Below are 20,534 nucleotides of genomic sequence, written 5' to 3' on the forward strand. Positions count from 1 at the left end.
CCACCCCTCCCCCAATCTGGAATAGTTTCAACAGGTATCATTTTTGCATTTACTTACATGTGTACACATTTTTTGCATCATATTCACCCTCCTACCCTCCTACCCCATTCCCCAATACCTCTCCTCTCCCACTGGTGCCAGCCCCCCATCCCCCGCAGAACTTGTTCCGCCCTACTGTCCTCTGATTTTGTAGAAGAAAAAAGAGAAAAGATAAAATGAAAAACATGACGTTTTAGTTTGTTTGAGATAAAGGTAGCTATGCAGGCAGTTTCCTTGGGATATTTCCACGTATATATGTATTATAACCCCAATTGGTTTATTAAGCTATATGCTTGAATAGCACTTCATCAAGGAGGTCTTCTCTGTTTTTCATATATAAAACACTTCCTTCCTGAATCATGCTCTATTTTACTTTTCTTTACAGCAGTTATTACCATCTAACATACTATGATTCTACTTATTATTGGCCTCCACCATTAAATTTACTCCCAAAAGCATGGATTTTGTTTTGCTTGCTATCATATCTCCATTATCTAGACAGAAATTGCTAGAGCAAATTGCCTGAATTTCTCTTTTACTGAAAAAAGATATTACAGCAGTGCCACCCAGTTGTTTTAGATTTTGTTAGAACAAGTGAAAAAAAAGGCAAGGTAAAAGGGAAATATTTCTATTATGAAAAAGAACCAAATGATGATACATTTAAGGAGGAAACTGGAATAGTATTTATTTCACAAAGATACTCTTTATTGTTTTCTGTTAGTCTAATTGACTGTTAGATTAGGTTTAAAATAATTTGTCATTAATGAAACTACACAAAAGAAGTCAATAACTTTAAACATTATGAACTAAATTTACTTTAAAAATATTTTTCACAAAGCCCCTATTCCTGTTGCCTTAAAAATATAATTCACCTAAGAAATGCCTCATTTTTGTAACATTCTATACCTACCATCAACTAACTTAATGTTTTACATAATAGACACTGGTATAGCACCTCAAAATTAAGCCAGAACAATATAAAGTTACATAAATAATTTCTAGATCAGTGGCTCTCAAACTTTACTGTTTATCAGAACCACCCAAAAGACATTAAAACACAGATAGGTCTGGGGTGGAGCCTGAGAACTGACATTTGAAACAAACTGCTAAGTGATATTGATGTTGCTGGTGCTGTGGCTGCACTTTGAGAAGTCCCTACATAGAATTACTGCTCTACAAATCATCTGTGATCTGTTGAATGATATTTAAAACACAACAGCACAGAAAAGCTAAACAATATACTGTTGCTTTCAGATTTAACAAACTTGAGAATAACCTGGAAAATGCCATGGTTAGGCTCCTACTGTACCTCACTACTTGGTCATGAAAGCAGATGGTTGTTATGAGTTGTGGACTTGGCCTGGGAAACTAGGTGTTTTGGGTGGATCCTACCCACTTGACAGCATAAACAATTATGAGGAAGCTTTTCTCTAGCTGCCTATAAGAACAAATAGCCGGTAGGAACCGCTGATCACTTGTCATTTGTTTGCCATTTTCCATGGTTCTTATCAAAAGGTAAATACCATATTCCATTAACCAGACTGTCCATAACTTATAATGGCATCAAGCAGCAACAACAGTATTAACAGTGGTGAAAATCTATATCAAAATTATTTAATGATGGCAAAGAAAGAAAAAGTATTTGTTTTCACAGTGAAAGAAAGTACCAATCACTGAAATTAAGTACTACTATGGTTGAAATAAGCCAATCAAAACCAAACAAAAAGCAGTATAAAACAGGAATTCAGTGTAAAATAATATATTCTATACTACTCAACTTTCATAGAATAAAATGGATAATTGTAATCCATATGCACTCAAGCTTAAAGGTGCTGAAAAACAATGACTGAAAATATTTGAATTAGCTCAGTAGACTCAGTAAGATAGCATATAGTAAAAGAGGTTTATGGATAAGCATTCTAAAATAAAGCCAATTCAGACTTGGTGGTACTGGAGTTGGAATAAAGGACTTGTGCTACACCACTTCAGACAGTCAGTCAGTTCTTTTTTGTGTTGGGTATTTTTGAGAAGGAATCTTGCTTTTTGCTCAGGCTGACCTCAAGCTGCAATCCTCCCAATCTCTGCCTTCTCACTAGCTACAATTACAGGCATGGGCCACTGGCACCAGATAGAAAAAAAAAAAATTTGAAACAGTAAATCTTGGTACAAAATGTGTATTTTCTTTTAATTACTATAGAATTTCACATGATCACATAACAAGTTATATCAATGCTGAAATAAAGTCTACTGAACTTCAGGCTGAAGAAAAAGTAAGCAGCGAAACTTTTGACAAAAACTTTTAAAGACTTTTAAGTCTCAAAAAGAAAAAATCAAATGGAGTCCCTAGAAATAAAAAGTTCCTTAAGTCAAATAAAAAATACAGTTGAAAGGCATTCCAGCAGACTGACCAATTGGTAGACAGAAGAATTTCAGGACTTGAAGACAAAACAGATAATAAGAAAAAAACAGTTCCTTTCACAAATCTTTAATTGTGAAGAGTTAAGAAAGGACTATGCAAGAACTCTGCAAATCCATCAAAAGACCAAACCTATGAATCATGAACATTATCAAAGGATAAAAAGTGCAAGCGAAAGGAATAGGAAACATAATCCACAAAATAAGTAGAAAACTTTCCAAATTTCTAGAAAGAGATGATGATCAGCTACAGGAGGCCTCTAAGACAATGAACAGACATGACAAAAATAGAACTTCTTTCTCCCTGACATATTATAGTTAAAACAATTAGAACAGGAAACAAGGAGAGAACACTGAAGACTTAAAAATTAAATAACATATAAAGGCAAACCCATCAAAATAACAGTAAATTTCTCAACAGAAAAGAAGGACACAGAGTGAGGTCTTTTGAGTACTGAAAGAAACAATTTCAAACCTAGAATACTCTACCCAGCAAGTCTATCATTCATAATTAAAGGAGAAATAAAAACCTTCTATGATAAACAGAAACTAAAACAATGTATGACCATTAAACCAACACTCCAGAAGATACTCAAAGAAATCCTACACAAAGAAGATGAAAATAAACATAGCCATGAAAGGACAGGAATTATTAAATCTTAAGACAATTATACAGTAGCAAAGAATTGTACAGACACAAAACCTTAAACACCACACCAAAAAAAAAAAAAAAAACCCAACTAAATGACAGAAATAACCACATACCTCTCAATATTAACACTGAATATTAATGGTCTCAACTTTCCCGTCAAAAGACACTGATTGACATGTTGGACTAAAAAGGAAGACCTGACAATTTGTTGTTTATAAGAAACCCACATCACAGACAGAAACAAACACTGGCTTAGGGAGAAAGGGTGGAAAAAGATTTACCAAGCAAATAGGGCCCCAAAAAGAGGCAGGAGTAGCTATACTTCTATCTGATAATGCAGACTTCAAACCTAAATTAGTCAGAAGAGACAAATGTCACTTCTTAGAGGAAATAACAATTGTTAATTTATATGCTCCCAATTTTGATGCACCCAACTTCATTCAGCAAAACAACTAGACATAAAAACAAAGACAGACCCAACACAGTGATAATAGCAGACTTCAATACTTCACTGTCACCAAAAGACAGGTCACCCAGATAAAGAATCAACAAAAAACTTCAGAAGTGAATGACACTATAGATCAAATGGACCTGCGAGACTTCTACAGAGTATTTCATCTAACAATAGCATATTTCTCAGCAGAACTTTCTCCAAAATAGATCATATTTAAGGTCACAAAGCAAAACTGAAATAACCCTGCATACTGTTTGACTACAACAGAATAAAACTAGAACTCAACAACAAAACATCAGCAGAAAATACTCAAGCACATTGTTCCATGACCAGTGGGTCATCAAAGAAATAGGGAGGAAATCAAGAAGTTCTTGGAATCTAACACAAATGAAAGCAAAACCTACCAGAACCTATGGGATAGAGAAAAGGCAGTGCTAAGAGGAAAGTTTATATCCATGAATGCATATATTAAGATCTCAGAAAGATCTCAAATAAATGACTTAATGTTGCATATGAAATTCCTAGAAAAACAACAAGCTACCCAAAACCAGCAGGAGAGAAATAATAAAAATAAGGCCCTAAATCAATGAGAGAGAGAGAGAGAAAGAGAGAGAGAGACAGAGAGACAGAGAGAGACAGAGAGAGAGAAACAGAGAGAGATAGCATGCATGCATAAGAGAGAGAATACAAACAACCAATGAAACAAAAGGTTGGTACTTCGAAAAGATAAATAAGATTGATAAACCTTTTACATACCAGACTCAGATGAGGAGGGAAAAGACCCAATCAATAAACTTGGAAGAGAAAAAAGGGGTATCATAACAAACACTTAATGAAATCTGGGGGATTATTAGGGAAGATTTTGAAAATGTATATTCAAATAAATTGGAAAATCTAGAAGAAATGGATAAATTTCCAGACACAAATAACCAACCAAAATTAAACCCAGAGGATATAAATCAATCTAAACAGATCCATAACAAGTAATGAAATTGAAGTAGCAATAGAGTCTCCAAAAAAAGAAGTTCCAAATCTGACGGATTCACTGCTGAATTCTAACAGACCTTTAAAGAAGAATTAATACCAACACTTCTCAAACTTTTCCATGAAATAGAAAAGGAAGGACCACTATCACAATCATTCAATGATGCTAATATTATATGCATTTCAAAATCGACAAGGACACAACAAACAAAGAGAATTACAGGACAAACTCGCAAAAATTCTCAATAAAATACTGGCAAACTGAATTCATGGTGTATCAGAAAGATCATACACCATGATCAAGTCAGTTTCATTCCAGGTATACAGGGATGGTTCAACATATACAAATTATTAAACATAATACAGCATATTAAGAGAAGCAAAGACAAAATTCATGATCATCTCAATAGATGCAACATTCTTGTGCTCTTCCAGAGACAGTTCACACTCTATCACAGAAGATGAGTTAGATTATTCCCAAACCAAAAGAGTAAATCTGGGGAAAATTCTAACTAAGTGTCACATCTGAAGACTATTCAGAGGACAAACAGTTCAAAAGAAACTTCTTGTTTGGATCATGCCTTTCTTATTGAATTCCAATAGCAAATTGCCAGGAAAAAAAAAGAATAGATTAATAATGATAAGCTAACCAAATACTAGGTAGTTAACAAATTATTTTAAGTGTCACTAACTCAAGAAATGGCCTATAAATTTGGCATTAAAATACAAAATACATAACAACACTTGTCATAGTTTCTACAGCTAATTGTTAGTGCTATTGCAGAAACATGCCACAATGAATAATTTCTTGGAGAAAACAGTAGCATCAAAAAAAGCCAGACACCGGAAATGAGATCTGAGACCCATTCAACTTCCCAACTTCTCTTTCAAATACATCTGGATCTAAGATACTCTGAATAAAGATAATAATGAAAATGCTAACACCTGTCAGTAGATGCTATTCATTTAATTAACATTACAGCTAGGATTTGACACTTTTAAGTTAAACATTCTGAAAATATTATTTTAAAGCAGTAAATAATTTACTAAATTCTGCCTACGTTAATTTAAGAGAAAATGACCATACCTGCTATAAAAATTGTACAGATAGAGAAATACAGTTTATAAATACCACTTTTAAAGTTTCTATAAAAATGTATTGTGATGTAAAAACTTCCCAAACTAATTTCCTACCAAGAGATGGTTTATAAGTCCTATTTGTAAAATGAATGTAAAAAAACCACATGAAGGAATTATAAGTTCAATTTGATTGTAACAGTATGTTACGATATACTAGAGCATATGGTTTTAGAGATTCCTAATACTAGTCTTTCAAATCTAAAATAAGTAACGTATAGCAATCTGAATTAAAACAAAACTGAATTTTAGAAATGGAAGAGCCAATTAGCATATTACATTACCTATTACCACCTGAATACTCCTGATACCAGTGTTGGTTGTCACAAATACAATCAAGTATTAAAGGGAAGCTTAATGACATTTCTGTGGATAGCTAAGAGAAACATTCCATTGCTTCTAACTCAGTAGACATTAGCATGATAAAGCAGTTACCTGACTACTGGTTTCACTTATTGCTTCCAGAAGTTTTTCAACTGCTGCTTGTAGTCGAGAGCTAATATTCAGCATAAGTTCTTCATTTTCAGGGTCTATTTCAGTTCCAGCAAAACCACTCCTCCCAAGCCGTTGTGACAGCTCTGTTCCTTCCTCAGTTACTTTTGACCACATGATACTGTCATTCCTTGGCATATCACTTCCAGAATAAGAGGGTACTGATTCATCTATAATAATAATAGAATATCGGTATAATCATTATATTTTAACATTACAAAATCTAGTCAAAACAGCTGGAAACTAAATAACTCATTACTTAATGAAGAATGGATCATCGATGCAATAAAAGAGGAAATTAAAAAGTTCCTAGAAGTCAATGAAAATGAAAACACAACCTACCGGAACCTATGGGACACAGCTAAGGCAGTCTTGAGAGGAAAGTTTATAGCCATGAGTGCATATATTAAAAAGATTGAAAGATCCCAAATCAATGACCTAATGAGGGAATTCCAAGATGGCGGCTAGAGGTAGGAAGCAGAAAGCAACCCTCCTATAGTGAAATCTTGGAGAGACGCTGGAGACACACTTTGCAGGCATAATCACCGAGAAAAGGCATAACTTTGACTCCTCCACATCTCCAGCCAGCGCAGAGAATCTCCACTTCACGTTAAACGGAGAACCGAGGAGGCCCCCGGGGCCGCCAGTGGCCGGCGCCCATACGGCTTGGGAAGACGCGGACCAGGTGAGCTTCGCGGTACCGCGGTTCCCCCACAGACAAGCCTGGGCCAGAGCAGCATAGCCCCCTGGACAGACTGACCTCCACCCGGGAAAAAAAGAGAAACTGAGTACTAAGCAATAAGAACAGTTAAAACACGCTGGAAAGAGGGTGGGGCGCCCTGAGCGCTGAAGATTGGGGGAAGGGACTCCTTCCCGGGACTGGAAATAAACGAGCCGGGCGGGCCGGAGAGGCTCTGGCGGGAGCGGGGCGCGCCAGCAACCAGGAGCGGGGACGCTTGTGAGAGGAGGGAAGACCCACTTCCCACGTGAACTGTAAATAAATACGCAGGCCTGACAACGCGGGGCAGTGTCGCCTTTCCCAGTGCTTGGAAAGGGAAAAGCCTGTAGCAGAGGCCCCCCTCCCCCGCACAGGAGAACTCTGAGCAAACAAAGCCTGTGGGACCAGGTGAGTGCTAAGCTCACCCCAGAGATCTGCATAAATAACGCCGCCAGCTACAGGCTGAGAGCAGAGGCAGGCAAGCCACAGTTGCAGATACCACTCTCAGAACTGTCTCCAGACGCTTTTTTTTTCTTTTTCTCCCTACCTTTGATGAGAGAACAACCGAATTACACCTGCAAGCCGAAAAACTTACTGAAACTGTATTGCATTTGAACTGGGGACACTTGGTGGGGCTTTTTTTTTTCTCTTCTGTGTGTGTGTGAGTGTAGTTTTGTTCTACTTTATGCATCCCCTTTGATGAGACAACTACAGAACAACATCTGAGGCACCAACTCCAGGACTGGAGATTGAGACGGACATCCAAATTATTAAGACTGAAATTGCATTGCATATAAACTTGGAAGTTTTTTGTTTTTTTGGTTTTTTTTGTTTTTTTTAATTTTCTATTTTCCATTTTATTTTAATTCATTTTTATAAATAGATATTACTTTCATATACTTATTTTTTATTTTTTTTATCTTTGATTTTCAATCCTCTCTCTGTCACTCTATTGTCTGTTCAGCTTACTGTCGATTAGTACACTAACACTCCCTGTTTATACCTTTGAAACTCTCTTGTCTGATACCTTGTTCTGCTTTCTCCCTCTTGTCTGTATATTTGTTTTCCCCTTTTCTTTAACTTCTTGCTTTCCATCTCAGCTCACTCTTCCATTCTCAATATTACCATTGTTATTATTACAAGCTAGAAAATACTTAATTACACACAGTACAGGGACAGTAACAACACCAAGGACAATGACAGGAAGACAGAAAAAACAAGGAAACCAGTTTCCACACAGCAAAAAATTAGTACAGGAACCAGAGGGGAATGAAGAGAACAGAAACTCAGAGCCAGACTCCAACAAAATGAAGATAAACTATGCCAAAGGACCCAATGAAGCCTACAAGAATAATTTAAAAGAAGACATACTACAAGTACTCAATGAGAATTTTATAGAGATGATACTGGATAGGGTCAACCAAAATGTACAGGAGACACTCAAGAAATTCCAAGACAATAAAAATAGAGAATTTGAAAAAGCAAAAGGAGAAATAAAGGAAACCATAGAAGCACTGTATAAACACCAAAGTGAAAGAGAGAACACAATGAATAAATGGATAAATGAACTCAGGACAAAAATAGACAACAATAAAGAAGAAAACAGCCAGGATATGGAAAACCTCAGAAAAAAGAACGAAACAGAACTGCAAAACAAAACGGAAGGCCAATCCAGCAGAATAGAACAAACAGAAGACAGAATCTCAGAACTTGAAGATGAAATGGTAATTAAAGGAAAAACTGAAGAACTACTAATTAAACAACTCAAGACCTGTGAAAAGAAAATGCAAGAACTCACTGACTCCATCAAAAGACCAAACTTGAGAATCATGGGCATCGAAGAAGGAGAAGAGGTGCAAGCGAAGGGAATGCGTAATATATTCAACAAAATAATAACGGAAAATTTCCCAAATCTAGAGAAAGATATTCCCATACAAATGCAAGAGGCCTCCAGGACACCAAACAGACCAGATCAAAATAGAACTACTCCACGACATATCATCATTAAAACAACAAGTTCAGAAACTAAGGAAAGAATATTGAAGGCTGCAAGAGAGAAAAAACAAGTAACATATAAAGGTAAACCCATCAAAATCACAGCAGACTTCTCAACAGAAACATTAAAAGCAAGAAGAGCGTGGGGTGAGATCTTCCGGGCACTGAATGAAAATAACTTCAACCCCAGGATACTCTACCCAGCAAAGCTATCATTCAAAATAGATGGAGCAATAAAAGTCTTCCATGATAAGCAGAAACTAAAACAATATGTGACCACAAAGCCACCATTACAAAAGATTCTGCAAGGGATCCTGCACACAGAAAGTGACACCCAACTTAACCATGAAAAGGCAGGCAGCACCAAACCACAGGATAAGAAAAAGCAAGACAGTAGAGAGTAACATCAAGTTAGGTACACACAATCAAACCTTCAAACAACTAAGATAACTAAATGGCAGGAATCACCACATACCTATCAGTACTAACACTTAATGTTAATGGACTTAATTCACCCATCAAAAGACACCGTTTGACAAAATGGATTAAAAAAGAAGATCCAACAATTTGTTGCTTACAGGAGACTCATCTCACCGACAGAAATAAGCATATGCTTAGGATGAAAGGCTGGAAGAAGATTTACCAAGCCAATGGCCCCCGAAAACAAGCAGGAGTAGCAATACTTATCTCTGACAAAGTAGACTTCAAACCTACATTGATCAAACGAGATAAAGAAGGACATTCCATACTAATAAAAGGGGAAATAGACCAAAAGGAAATAATAATCATCAATCTGTACGCACCCAATGTCAACGCACCCAATTTCATCAAACATACCCTGAAAGACCTAAAAGCATATATAAACGCCAACACAGTGGTTGTGGGAGACTTTAACACTCCATTATCATCAATAGATAGATCATCCAAACAAAAACTCAATAAAGAAATCCAAGATCTAAAATATGCAATAGATCAAGTGGACCTAGTAGATGTCTACAGAACATTTCATCCAACCTCTACACAATATACATTCTTCTCAGCAGCCCATGGAACCTTCTCCAAAATAGATCATATCCTAGGGCACAAAGCAAGCCTCAGCAAATATAAGAAAATAGAAATAATACCGTGCATACTATCTGACCACAATGCAGTAAAAGTAGAACTCAACAACAAAAGTAAAGACAAAAAACATGCAAACAGCTGGAAACTAAATAACTCATTACTTAATGAAGAATGGATCATCGATGCAATAAAAGAGGAAATTAAAAAGTTCCTAGAAGTCAATGAAAATGAAAACACAACCTACCAGAACCTATGGGACACAGCTAAGGCAGTCTTGAGAGGAAAGTTTATAGCCATGAGTGCATATATTAAAAAGATTGAAAGATCCCAAATCAATGACCTAATGATACATCTCAAACTCCTAGAAAAACAAGAACAAGCAAATCCCAAAACAAATAGAAGGAGAGAAATAATAAAAATAAGAGCTGAAATCAACGAAATAGAAACCAAAAAAACCATACAAAGAATTAATGAAACAAAAAGTTGGTTCTTTGAAAAAATAAACAAGATCGATAGACCCCTGGCAAACCTGACTAAAATGAGGAGAGAAAAAACCCAAATTAGTAGAATCGGGAATGCAAAAGGGGAGATAACAACAAACACCATGGAAGTCCAGGAAATCATCAGAGACTACTTTGAGAACCTATATTCAAATAAATTTGAAAATCTAAAAGAAATGGACAGATTTCTAGATACATATGATCATCCAAAACTGAACCAAGAGGAAATTAATCACCTGAATAGACCTATAACACAAAATGAAATTGAAGCAGCAATCAAGAGTCTCCCCAAAAAGAAAAGTCCAGGACCTGATGGATTCTCTGCTGAAATCTATCAGACCTTTAAAGAAGAACTGATACCAACCCTCCTTAAACTGTTCCATGAAATAGAAAGGGAAGGAAAACTGCCAAACACATTTTATGAAGCCAGTATTACACTTATCCCAAAACCAGGCAAAGACACCTCCAAAAAGGAGAACTATAGGCCAATCTCCTTAATGAACATTGATGCAAAAATCCTCAACAAAATAATGGCAAATCGAATTCAGCAACACATCAAAAAGATTATTCACCACGACCAGGTAGGCTTCATCCCAGGGATGCAGGGGTGGTTCAACATACGAAAATCAATAAACGTAATAAACCACGTTAACAGAAGCAAAGACAAAAACCACTTGATCATCTCAATAGATGCAGAAAAAGCCTTTGATAAGATCCAACATCATTTCATGATAAAAGCTCTAAGAAAACTAGGAATAGAAGGAAAGTTCCTCAACATTATAAAAGCTATATATGACAAACCTACAGCCAGCATTATACTTAACGGAGAAAAATTAAAACCATTCCCTCTAAAATCAGGAACCAGACAAGCATGCCCACTATCTCCACTCCTATTCAACATAGTACTGGAATTCCTAGCCAGAGCAATTAGGCAAGAAGAAGGAATAAAAGGAATACAAATAGGTAAAGAAACTGTCAAAATATCCCTATTTGCAGACGACATGATCCTATACCTTAAAGACCCAAAAAACTCTACTCAGAAGCTTCTAGACATCATCAATAGCTATAGCAAGGTAGCAGGATATAAAATCAACATAGAAAAATCATTAGCATTTCTATACACTAACAATGAGCAAACGGAAAAAGAATGTATGAAAACAATTCCATTTATAATAGCCTCAAAAAAAATCAAATACCTAGGTGTAAACCTAACAAAAGATGTGAAAGACCTCTACAAGGAAAACTATACACTTCTGAAGAAAGAGATTGAGGAAGACTATAGAAAGTGGAGAGATCTCCCATGCTCATGGATTGGTAGAATCAACATAGTAAAAATGTCGATACTCCCCAAAGTAATCTACATGTTTAATGCAATTCCCATCAAAATTCCAATGACATTCATCAAAGAGATTGAAAAATCTACTGTTAAATTTATATGGAAACACAAGAGGCCACGAATAGCCAAGGCAATACTCAGTCAAAAGAACAATGCAGGAGGTATCACAATACCTGACTTCAAACTATATTACAAAGCAATAATAATAAAAACAGCATGGTACTGGCACAAAAACAGACATGAAGACCAGTGGAACAGAATAGAGGATCCAGATATGAAGCCACACAACTATAAGCAACTTATCTTTGACAAAGGAGCTAAAAATATACGATGGAGAAATAGCAGCCTCTTCAACAAAAACTGCTGGGAAAACTGGTTAGCAGTCTGCAAAAAACTGAAACTAGATCCATGTATATCACCCTATACCAAGATTAACTCAAAATGGATCAAGGATCTTAATATCAGACCCCAAACTCTTAAGTTGATACAAGAAAGAGTAGGAAATACTCTCGAGTTAGTAGGTATAGGTAAGAACTTCCTCAATGAAACCCCAGCAGCACAGCAACTAAGAGATAGCATAGATAAATGGGACCTCATAAAACTAAAAAGCTTCTGTTCATCAAAAGAAATGGTCTCTAAACTGAAGAGAACACCCACAGAGTGGGAGAAAATATTTGCCAACTATACATCAGACAAAGGACTGATAACCAGAATATACAGGGAACTTAAAAAAATAAATTCTCCCAAAACTAATGAACCAATAAAGAAATGGGCACGTGAACTAAACAGAACTTTCTCAAAAGAAGAAATTCAAATGGCCAGAAAACACATGAAAAAATGCTCACCATCTCTAGCAATAAAGGAAATGCAAATTAAAACCACACTAAGATTCCACCTCACCCCTGTTAGAATAGCCATCATCAGCAACACCACCAACAACAGGTGTTGGCGAGGATGCGGGGAAAAAGGAACCCTCTTACACTGTTGGTGGGAATGTAGACTAGTACAACCACTCTGGAAAAAAATTTGGAGGCTACTTAAAAAGCTGGACATCGATCTACCATTTGATCCAGCAATACCACTCTTGGGGATATACCCAAAAGACTGTTACTCCAGAGGCACCTGCACATCCATGTTTATTGCGGCACTATTCACAATAGCCAAGTTATGGAAACAGCCAAGATGCCCCACCACTGACGAATGGATTAAGAAAATGTGGTATCTATACACAATGGAATTTTATGCAGCCATGAAGAAGAACGAAATGTTATCATTCGCTGGTAAATGGATGGAATTGGAGAACATCATTCTGAGTGAGGTTAGCCTGGCCCAAAAGACCAAAAATCGTATGTTCTCCCTCATATGTGGACATTAGATCAAGGGCAAACACAACAAGGAGATTGGACTATGAGCACATGATAAAAGCGAGAGCACACAAGGGAGGGGTGAGGATAGGTAAGACACCTAAAAAACTAGCTAGCATTTGTTGCCCTTAATGCAGAGAAACTAAAGCAGATACCTTAAAGCAACTGAGGCCAATAGGAAAAGGGGACCAGGAACTAGAGAAAAGGTTAGATCAAAAAGAATTAACCTAGAAGGTAACACCCATGCACAGGAAATCAATGTGAGTCAATGCCCTGTATAGCTATCCTTATCTCAACCAGCAAAACCCCTTGTTCCTTCCTATTATTGCTTATACTCTCTCTACAACAAAATTAGAGATAAGGGCAAAATAGTTTCTGCTGGGTATTGAGGGGGGGAGCGGGAGGGGGTGGAGTGGGAGGTAAGGGAGGGGGTGGGGGCAGGGGGGAGAAATGAACCAAGCCTTGTATGCACATATGAATAATAAAAGAAAAATGAAAAAAAAAAAAAACAAAAAAACAAAATCTAGTCAAATTAAAAATTGAAGTAATTGAAATTACAAGGTCTTTTAACAACAGCACTGCAACAAAATGAAATATGCCAATGCACAATATAATATTGAATAGCCAAGTATACAAGAATAAGAAGGATAATGCCATGCTAATAAGACTTTGCAGAAATTAATATTTTCTTTGGTGAAAACCTCTTCTTTCTTGGTGCCGGGAATCAAACACAGGGCCTTACACATTCTAAGAATGTGCTCTATTGCTGAGCCTGATAAAAACTTTTAAGACAACTTTCAATAGTTACCAAATATCCAGCATGTAGGGTTTGCTAAGTAAGGAGGACACACAGGTGACAAGATCTGGTTCCTATCTTCAAAGACTTTGTAGGGTAACAAGAAACAAATGCACAAACATATGAGAAAGAAAAAATAAAAACCAAAAATGTGCAAAATCAGATATTCCAAGTATACAGAAGAATAGAATAAGTGCTTATATTTGAACTTTCAACTTTTGAGCTGTGCACTAGACAGTTTAACTTGCTTCTGCCGCACAGACTAAGAAAATGTTGCAGTGTGCTATTTTTGTAAGAAGTAAATTGGGAAGAGAGTAGACTGATAACCAGTTTTGATTTAACTATAGACATTGTTATTCACAGTACTGACAGTATTATTATCTCTTATGTAAGGAAAATTGAGTTTACATGGACAGAAGAAAAGCTTTGCAAGTGTTTTCCCTAAATTAAAGTAAAAGCATGAAAGCACAGGTTATTCACCACTGCATCCAATACAATACTCATCTGTGGCAGTGTATCACAACCCAACAATGAAATTTCCCAAAGAGGAATTATTTATTCTTTTATTACATGGGCACACAGTAGTTTTCAGTATTGTGCAAAGTTAATAAAGAAGAGAAATCTTCAATGTCCAAAGTATTTAGAGAAACATCCTCTTTGACACCTTCACTGGAATAAATCAGCACTCATCTTGGTAAAGTAGCTGGTGCCACATGGAGTTCTCTCAATCTCATGCAGTAGTGACATGAGATGCAGCTTCACTAAACACCTCTTGAGTACAAGTTACTACCTAAAGGGTCCAAAACTACATTCTAGGACATGATTTTAAATATCTGCTATTACACATGGGTTTGTCTAATTCTATTTTTTAGTGTAACATAATTTTTACTTATTTTATTCTCCAAATTAAAAAACAACTACACTGATATTTATTTATATCATTCCATGTATTCAAAACAGAATACCATGATTATATTGGCTAATACTTCATAAATATTTCAATTCAAAACAATCATGGAATTCAAAATGATACACAAAGTATACCAAAGTATAGAATAACATGTATTACAACATTACTAAATTAATGTAGTCTAGAAATAGATATTTTGAAGAGGCTATGGAAGCAAGAAATGTTAATAATTCTTAGTTGATGCTTAAAAAACTAAAAATATGGCATACCGTATTTTGTCTGAGGCATTAAATGCATTCTAGTGACATTTTCTTTCATGGGTTCAGAGACTAGGACAAGTCTGAGACAAAGAACAGTTTGACATGATAGGAACTTTAGGCTTTATAGAGCAAAACTATATGGAGAATAGGGGAAGGAGTAGGGAAAGAGTTAAAAGAAGGTGGGTAGAAAGGAGGCCAAGTTATGAATGGTCTCAGATTTTATAGGAATGCAGGAGTTCTGGCTAAACAATGGGGAGGGTAAATCATGTTTTTGAGCAGGAAGACAGTATTAAATCTGTGAATCAGGAAGTGAGTTGTATAACACACAGAAGCAAGTTGGAGAAGCAGAAAAAGACTGGCTAAAAGGCTATTGCGTATCCAGATGATAACGTGAAATAAGATAGGGCTGGGGGCAGGGTGGGAAAAGGACACAAGTTGGAAAAGACTGAACAGATAAGGCAAGGTGGGAAGAAAGGTAAAAGATAATTCCAGGTTTCTAGTTTAAATGATTCTTACCTAAAGACAGGAGTTTTTAAGAAGAACAATAAAAAGTAAGGAGAAGTTACATACAGTAGGCATGAAAAAGGATTGGTCTTCAGTGTTTATAGAACTGTGGAGATGTATAAACTGGTAAATTTGGATCTTCAGACTTAGTAGTCTTGTAGAAAAGCGAGAGTTTAAACACTGGAAATGAATGTTTTTGGAGTAATCTTTAGTGAGAGAGAGAAAAGAGAGACTTTAAGTTAACAAAAGAAGCTGCATAAAAAATATCAAAGAACAGAGAGAGAAGTTCCAGGAGGCAAGAAGAGAAAATGTCAAAAAGGAAAACCTTCAATGTTATTCAGGCAAGGACTGAGAAGATGTTATAGATTTAATGATTGGGAAGACAGTGCTACTCTCTGAGAGAACAGTGTTGGTACTATAAGAAGAAAAACTAAAGCTGGTGAATGAAGGCAGGAGCCAGTCTATTCTTAAGTGTACTGAAGAATAGAGTACACTTCTAGGGGAGGGCAAAGTTGAAAACAGTCAACACTTTTTTTTTTTTTAATACTATGAAGACTGCAGTACATTTTGTGGTTTGTTATCGAAAGGCAATCTGGTAAGGAAAAGACTGAGGATATTCTATGAACCTGGGGGCAAATTTCAAGCACAAAATACAGAGGACATATGAAATGGAGGCCACTGAACCTTAGTTTTTGGAAAAGTTAATAAAAAATAAGTACCTTAAAAAGATAAAAGCTGCCAACAACCTTAATGTATTTTACTAATAACATTTTTCAGGGCTGAAGGAAGGGGGAAAAGTACAGTTCAGTGGTAAAACACTTGATTAAGTGTGCTCAAGGCCCTTAGGCTTGACCCCCAGCACCACAAACAAAACAAAACCAAAAAAAAGGAAAAAAAAAAACCATTTTGAAGACATATTCATTGAAGAAACAGTTTTTTTTTTAATTAAAAAAATTCCTATGAAATAAAGGAATGGAGAAGAGGCCAAGTTTATACTTTATTCATAAAACTATTTTTTGGGGAAAATTGGAGGACAATATAAATAATCAGGGAAATTTCACAATATGCCAACAGATATCTCAGAACAGCCAATTTAGTGAACAGAACCATTTCAGATTGATGAATCACTCAGCTCTATACTGCAAACATAGCAAATTATCATTCAAGTCCTTTAGTCAAGTACTTTATGGATTATACCATCCATTCTCTGATAGATGATTGTAAACTCTTCAAGTTAAAGCTGAGTGGGAAATATGACAGAGCTTTCCCTGCCTCAATGGCTCTCTGATGAGCTCTATGGCACCAGCTGGGAACCATTAGAGTCTAGTTCTGACCCTAGTATCTAACAGATAAGAAAACTGTACTAAAGATGTAGGATACTTAAGAGATTTGCCCAAAGTCAAAGGAAGCCAAAAAGGAACCATGGCCAACTTCACACTGCTCCAAGAGGAAGCTGCAGCAAACCAACTTTAGTCCCTGGTCTCTGATCAGAGAGGAAGACATTCTACCCCTGAACTATCACAATGTAGATCTAAAGGAAATTTTTTTTTTTTTCAACACATTTGGGGAACTTATTTTTATGAAGTGATCTAATATTCACTCCGGGTGAAGTGATTGACATCGGCTCAAAATTTCCTTTTAATTTCATAAACTCATTTACCTTTAAAAGGAAGCAAATATTAGCAAGTCAATTTTTTTCAAGTGTTAACAAGTTCAAACATGTTTAAAATCTAAACAAGTTCAAACTTGAAGGCTGAAGATAGATCACAAGTGTTACAACAAAAGTCACATGTTGCAAAAGGTGAAAGGCAAAAGTCAGTTTGGAATCAGATTAAAACTCAGTATTTTTATGTTAAATAAGACACACAAGCAATCTTTGAGAGATGTGTTTCAGCTTTTATAATAATGCTTCCATTAAAAATACAAAGTAATGACGGAATAAATTCTTACACACAAAACACACTGTCAATCTTTTGAAGCCAAAAGATTATCAGAGTTTAAAAAAAATTAAATGTTTTAAGTCATAAATTCTATTAATTCACTCTCTCTTAAAAGATGCAAAATGGATCTGATATGTGTCCCTCAGTGATTCTGGAGGTCATAATAATTTTATTAGATTTACACACCATTGGCAAACATAAAAAAAAGACATAAAGATTGAGCTAATTAATTCAAAAGTGCACATTATAACCAGTGGAGCTAATATCAACAAAATTACCTGTTATAATATTCTATACACTGCATTTTTTTCAGGGGATTTAATTTTTCTTTTTACATAATATTATTCTTTCAAAATTAGACAACAGTTAAATAATAAAGGACTGAAGTGATTCTCTCATAATATATATATAAAATATATGTGTATATATATATAATAGTTTTAAGTAAATTAAGTACTACTTTATCTTGAATTGAATGGAAATCTCAGTGACTCCTTCATTATAGAAGGAGTCTATAAAACAGAAACTACAGAGAAATTGTTCAATAGATGTTTCTAAAAGTTCAATAAATGTTATCTGGAGTGTAGTTCAAATGGTAGAGCACCTGCCTTGCCAAGCCCAAGGCCCTGAATTCAAACTCCTATCTTTTTTTTTTATTATTGCTTTATTATTCATATGTGCATACAATGCTTGGGTCATTTCTCCCCCCTGCCCCCACCCTCTCTCTTACCACCCACTTGGCCCCCTTCCTCTCCCCATCATCCCAATACCCAGCAGAAACTATTTTGCCCTTACCTCTAATTTTGTTGAAGAGAAAGTATAAGCAATAATAGAAAGGAACAAGTGTTGAGATAAGGATAGCTATAAAGGGAATTGAATCACATTAATTTCCTGTGCATGTGTGTTACCTTCTAGGTTAATTCTTTTTGATCTAGTTCCTGGTCCCCTTTCCCTATTGGCCTCAGTTCCTTTTAAGGTATCTGCTTTAGTTTCTCTGCATTAAGGGCAACAAATGCTAGCTAATTTTTTAGGTGTCTTACCTATCCTCACCCCTCCCTTGTGTGCTCTCACTTTTATCATGTGCTCAAAGTCCAATCCCCTTGTTGTGTCAAACTCCTATCTTTTTGCATCTTATGAAATCTTTCTCCTTTTTTGATTTTCTGATTTGTTCTCTAGCAAGATATAGGGAGCTGAAAAAAAACAAAGAGGGATTGAAGGAAGGCCAGCAATGTGATGGTAAGGAACTGAAAAAAGAGGCCAGTCCAGATAGCTAGAAAAATACCAAATTGAAAAGATGGCTATGTCATGACAGGATCTAATCTCTAGAGCTACACATATGACATATTCTGTCATATTTCAAACCACTTTTCCAAAAGGACCTTTCAGAGGATAGTCCAAAGATAAAACCAAACCTTTGGTTTTTAGATAAAGACATTCGTCTAACCATCTGAACATGTAGGTGAAATTGGTGCTGGGCTCCTAAAATCTCTTCATTTTCAGCTTTCCTTAGTTTATAAGGTGACCATAAGAATCACAATTGGCTATGTGGAAATTTTTATTTATCTATGGAAAAATGAAACAGCTTTTTGGTTTATGTAGACCCAGTAGTGACCAGTAATATCCAGTGGTATTTATGACAACAACTTCAAGACACTAACGTGCAAATGCTACCAAATAATGGTGTTTTAAGAAGAGTAGTTTTTATGCATTTATGTTTGGAAGCTTATTTGTTGGAAAATACTTGAATATTCTCTCTTCTATATTTTCCATGTGTAGAAAAATGCCTTGAGGTCAGCAAGATTTGCTTAAGATCAGATTCAAGTGTCTTCTGTTTTGATTCTGTGAATGAGAACAGTCAAGTAACAAAGGAAGGCTATATTTTAAGAGAGGAAAAGCACTGGAAATCATGAAAGAGATGGCAGGACAGGAGAAAAGTACAGAGAAACAGACGCAACAGAAAAAGCACCAAACAGTTCAGGTTCCATCCGCAGCTCTCCATAAAAAGGAGGGGAAGCCAAAGATACAATCACAAGGTAAGCCAGAGAGGGCCCTAGAGATAGGCTGGCAAATCTAGCTGCAGGATTACGCTTAGTAAATTTACACTTACTGCAGGGATTTGCTAACACTGTGACTGTTCCAGTGTGGAAGGCAAGTCTTGGTGACAAAAAAACATGTGGCTTCCCTCATTTTTGAAAGCTATAGCAAGATGCCATTTTGGAGAGGGCCTGTTGTTTGAGACAGCTATTTGGGGGAAGGCGATCTTGAAAATAAGTAGCAATCATGGCTCAGAAAGTCTTAGGACACTCTGGCACAGTGTGTGGCAGATGTCCATGAGGTGTGGCTGTGGCGGTCTGATGTAGACTTGCAGAGAAATTCAAGCAGTGGGCAGTGGGGATCTCCAGCAGAGAAGGGCACAGTAGTTTGGGCAGGGGGGGGGGCGGGGGGGGCGGTGCTGGGGGGAGCCTCAGGTGCTGAGTGAGGCCCATTACATGAGAATTGTGGTAGAAACTACGCACCAGGCCAGTGGCTGGTGTAGTATCTCGTCCCTAAGGACTGCCTCCTGGCTACATGCATTGGCTGACAAGTGGGTCTGAGGGCCCTGAGTTCAAGCCTGTTTTTGTTTTTTTTTAAATTTTTATTTTTTTGGCAGTACTGGGGTTTGAACTCAGGCCTTATGCTGGCTAGGCAGGAGCTCTACCACTGAAGCCATTCTGACAGCTCAGTCCAGGCCTCTGGAATCATATGATTTTTCATAGCCCTCCCTCTGCCCCCTAGGAGGTGAAGTACTGAGCAAAGTCTGTAAGCAGAGAAACCAGCAGGAGGAGTATGTAGATCCTTCAGTTCTCCCCCTGCCAGTGCAGAACAAATGCCCTGTTTGCTACCCCCACTCTTGACATATTCAAGGATCATCCCCAGGTTTGGACACTTATCTCTAGAAAATTAACTGAAAGGTTAATGGAACAAGTGGGAACCTGT

At 36.5% G+C, this 20,534-nt stretch overlaps 1 protein-coding gene across 7 annotated transcripts in view; it reads right to left on the reverse strand.

Moving 5' to 3' along the window:
* Akap9 (A-kinase anchoring protein 9) overlaps nt 1-20,534 on the reverse strand; it is a 156,226-nt gene that overhangs the window by 53,793 nt on the left and 81,899 nt on the right. For all 7 annotated transcript variants that reach the window (XM_074064769.1, XM_074064763.1, XM_074064766.1 and 4 more), the window contains one exon: nt 6,117-6,343. In XM_074064769.1, coding sequence (XP_073920870.1) covers nt 6,117-6,343 — 227 coding nt within the window. The remainder of the gene's footprint in view (nt 1-6,116; nt 6,344-20,534) is intronic.

The sequence above is a fragment of the Castor canadensis genome, chromosome 2 (genome assembly GCF_047511655.1).
Source record: "Castor canadensis chromosome 2, mCasCan1.hap1v2, whole genome shotgun sequence".
Lineage (NCBI taxonomy): Eukaryota > Metazoa > Chordata > Mammalia > Rodentia > Castoridae > Castor > Castor canadensis.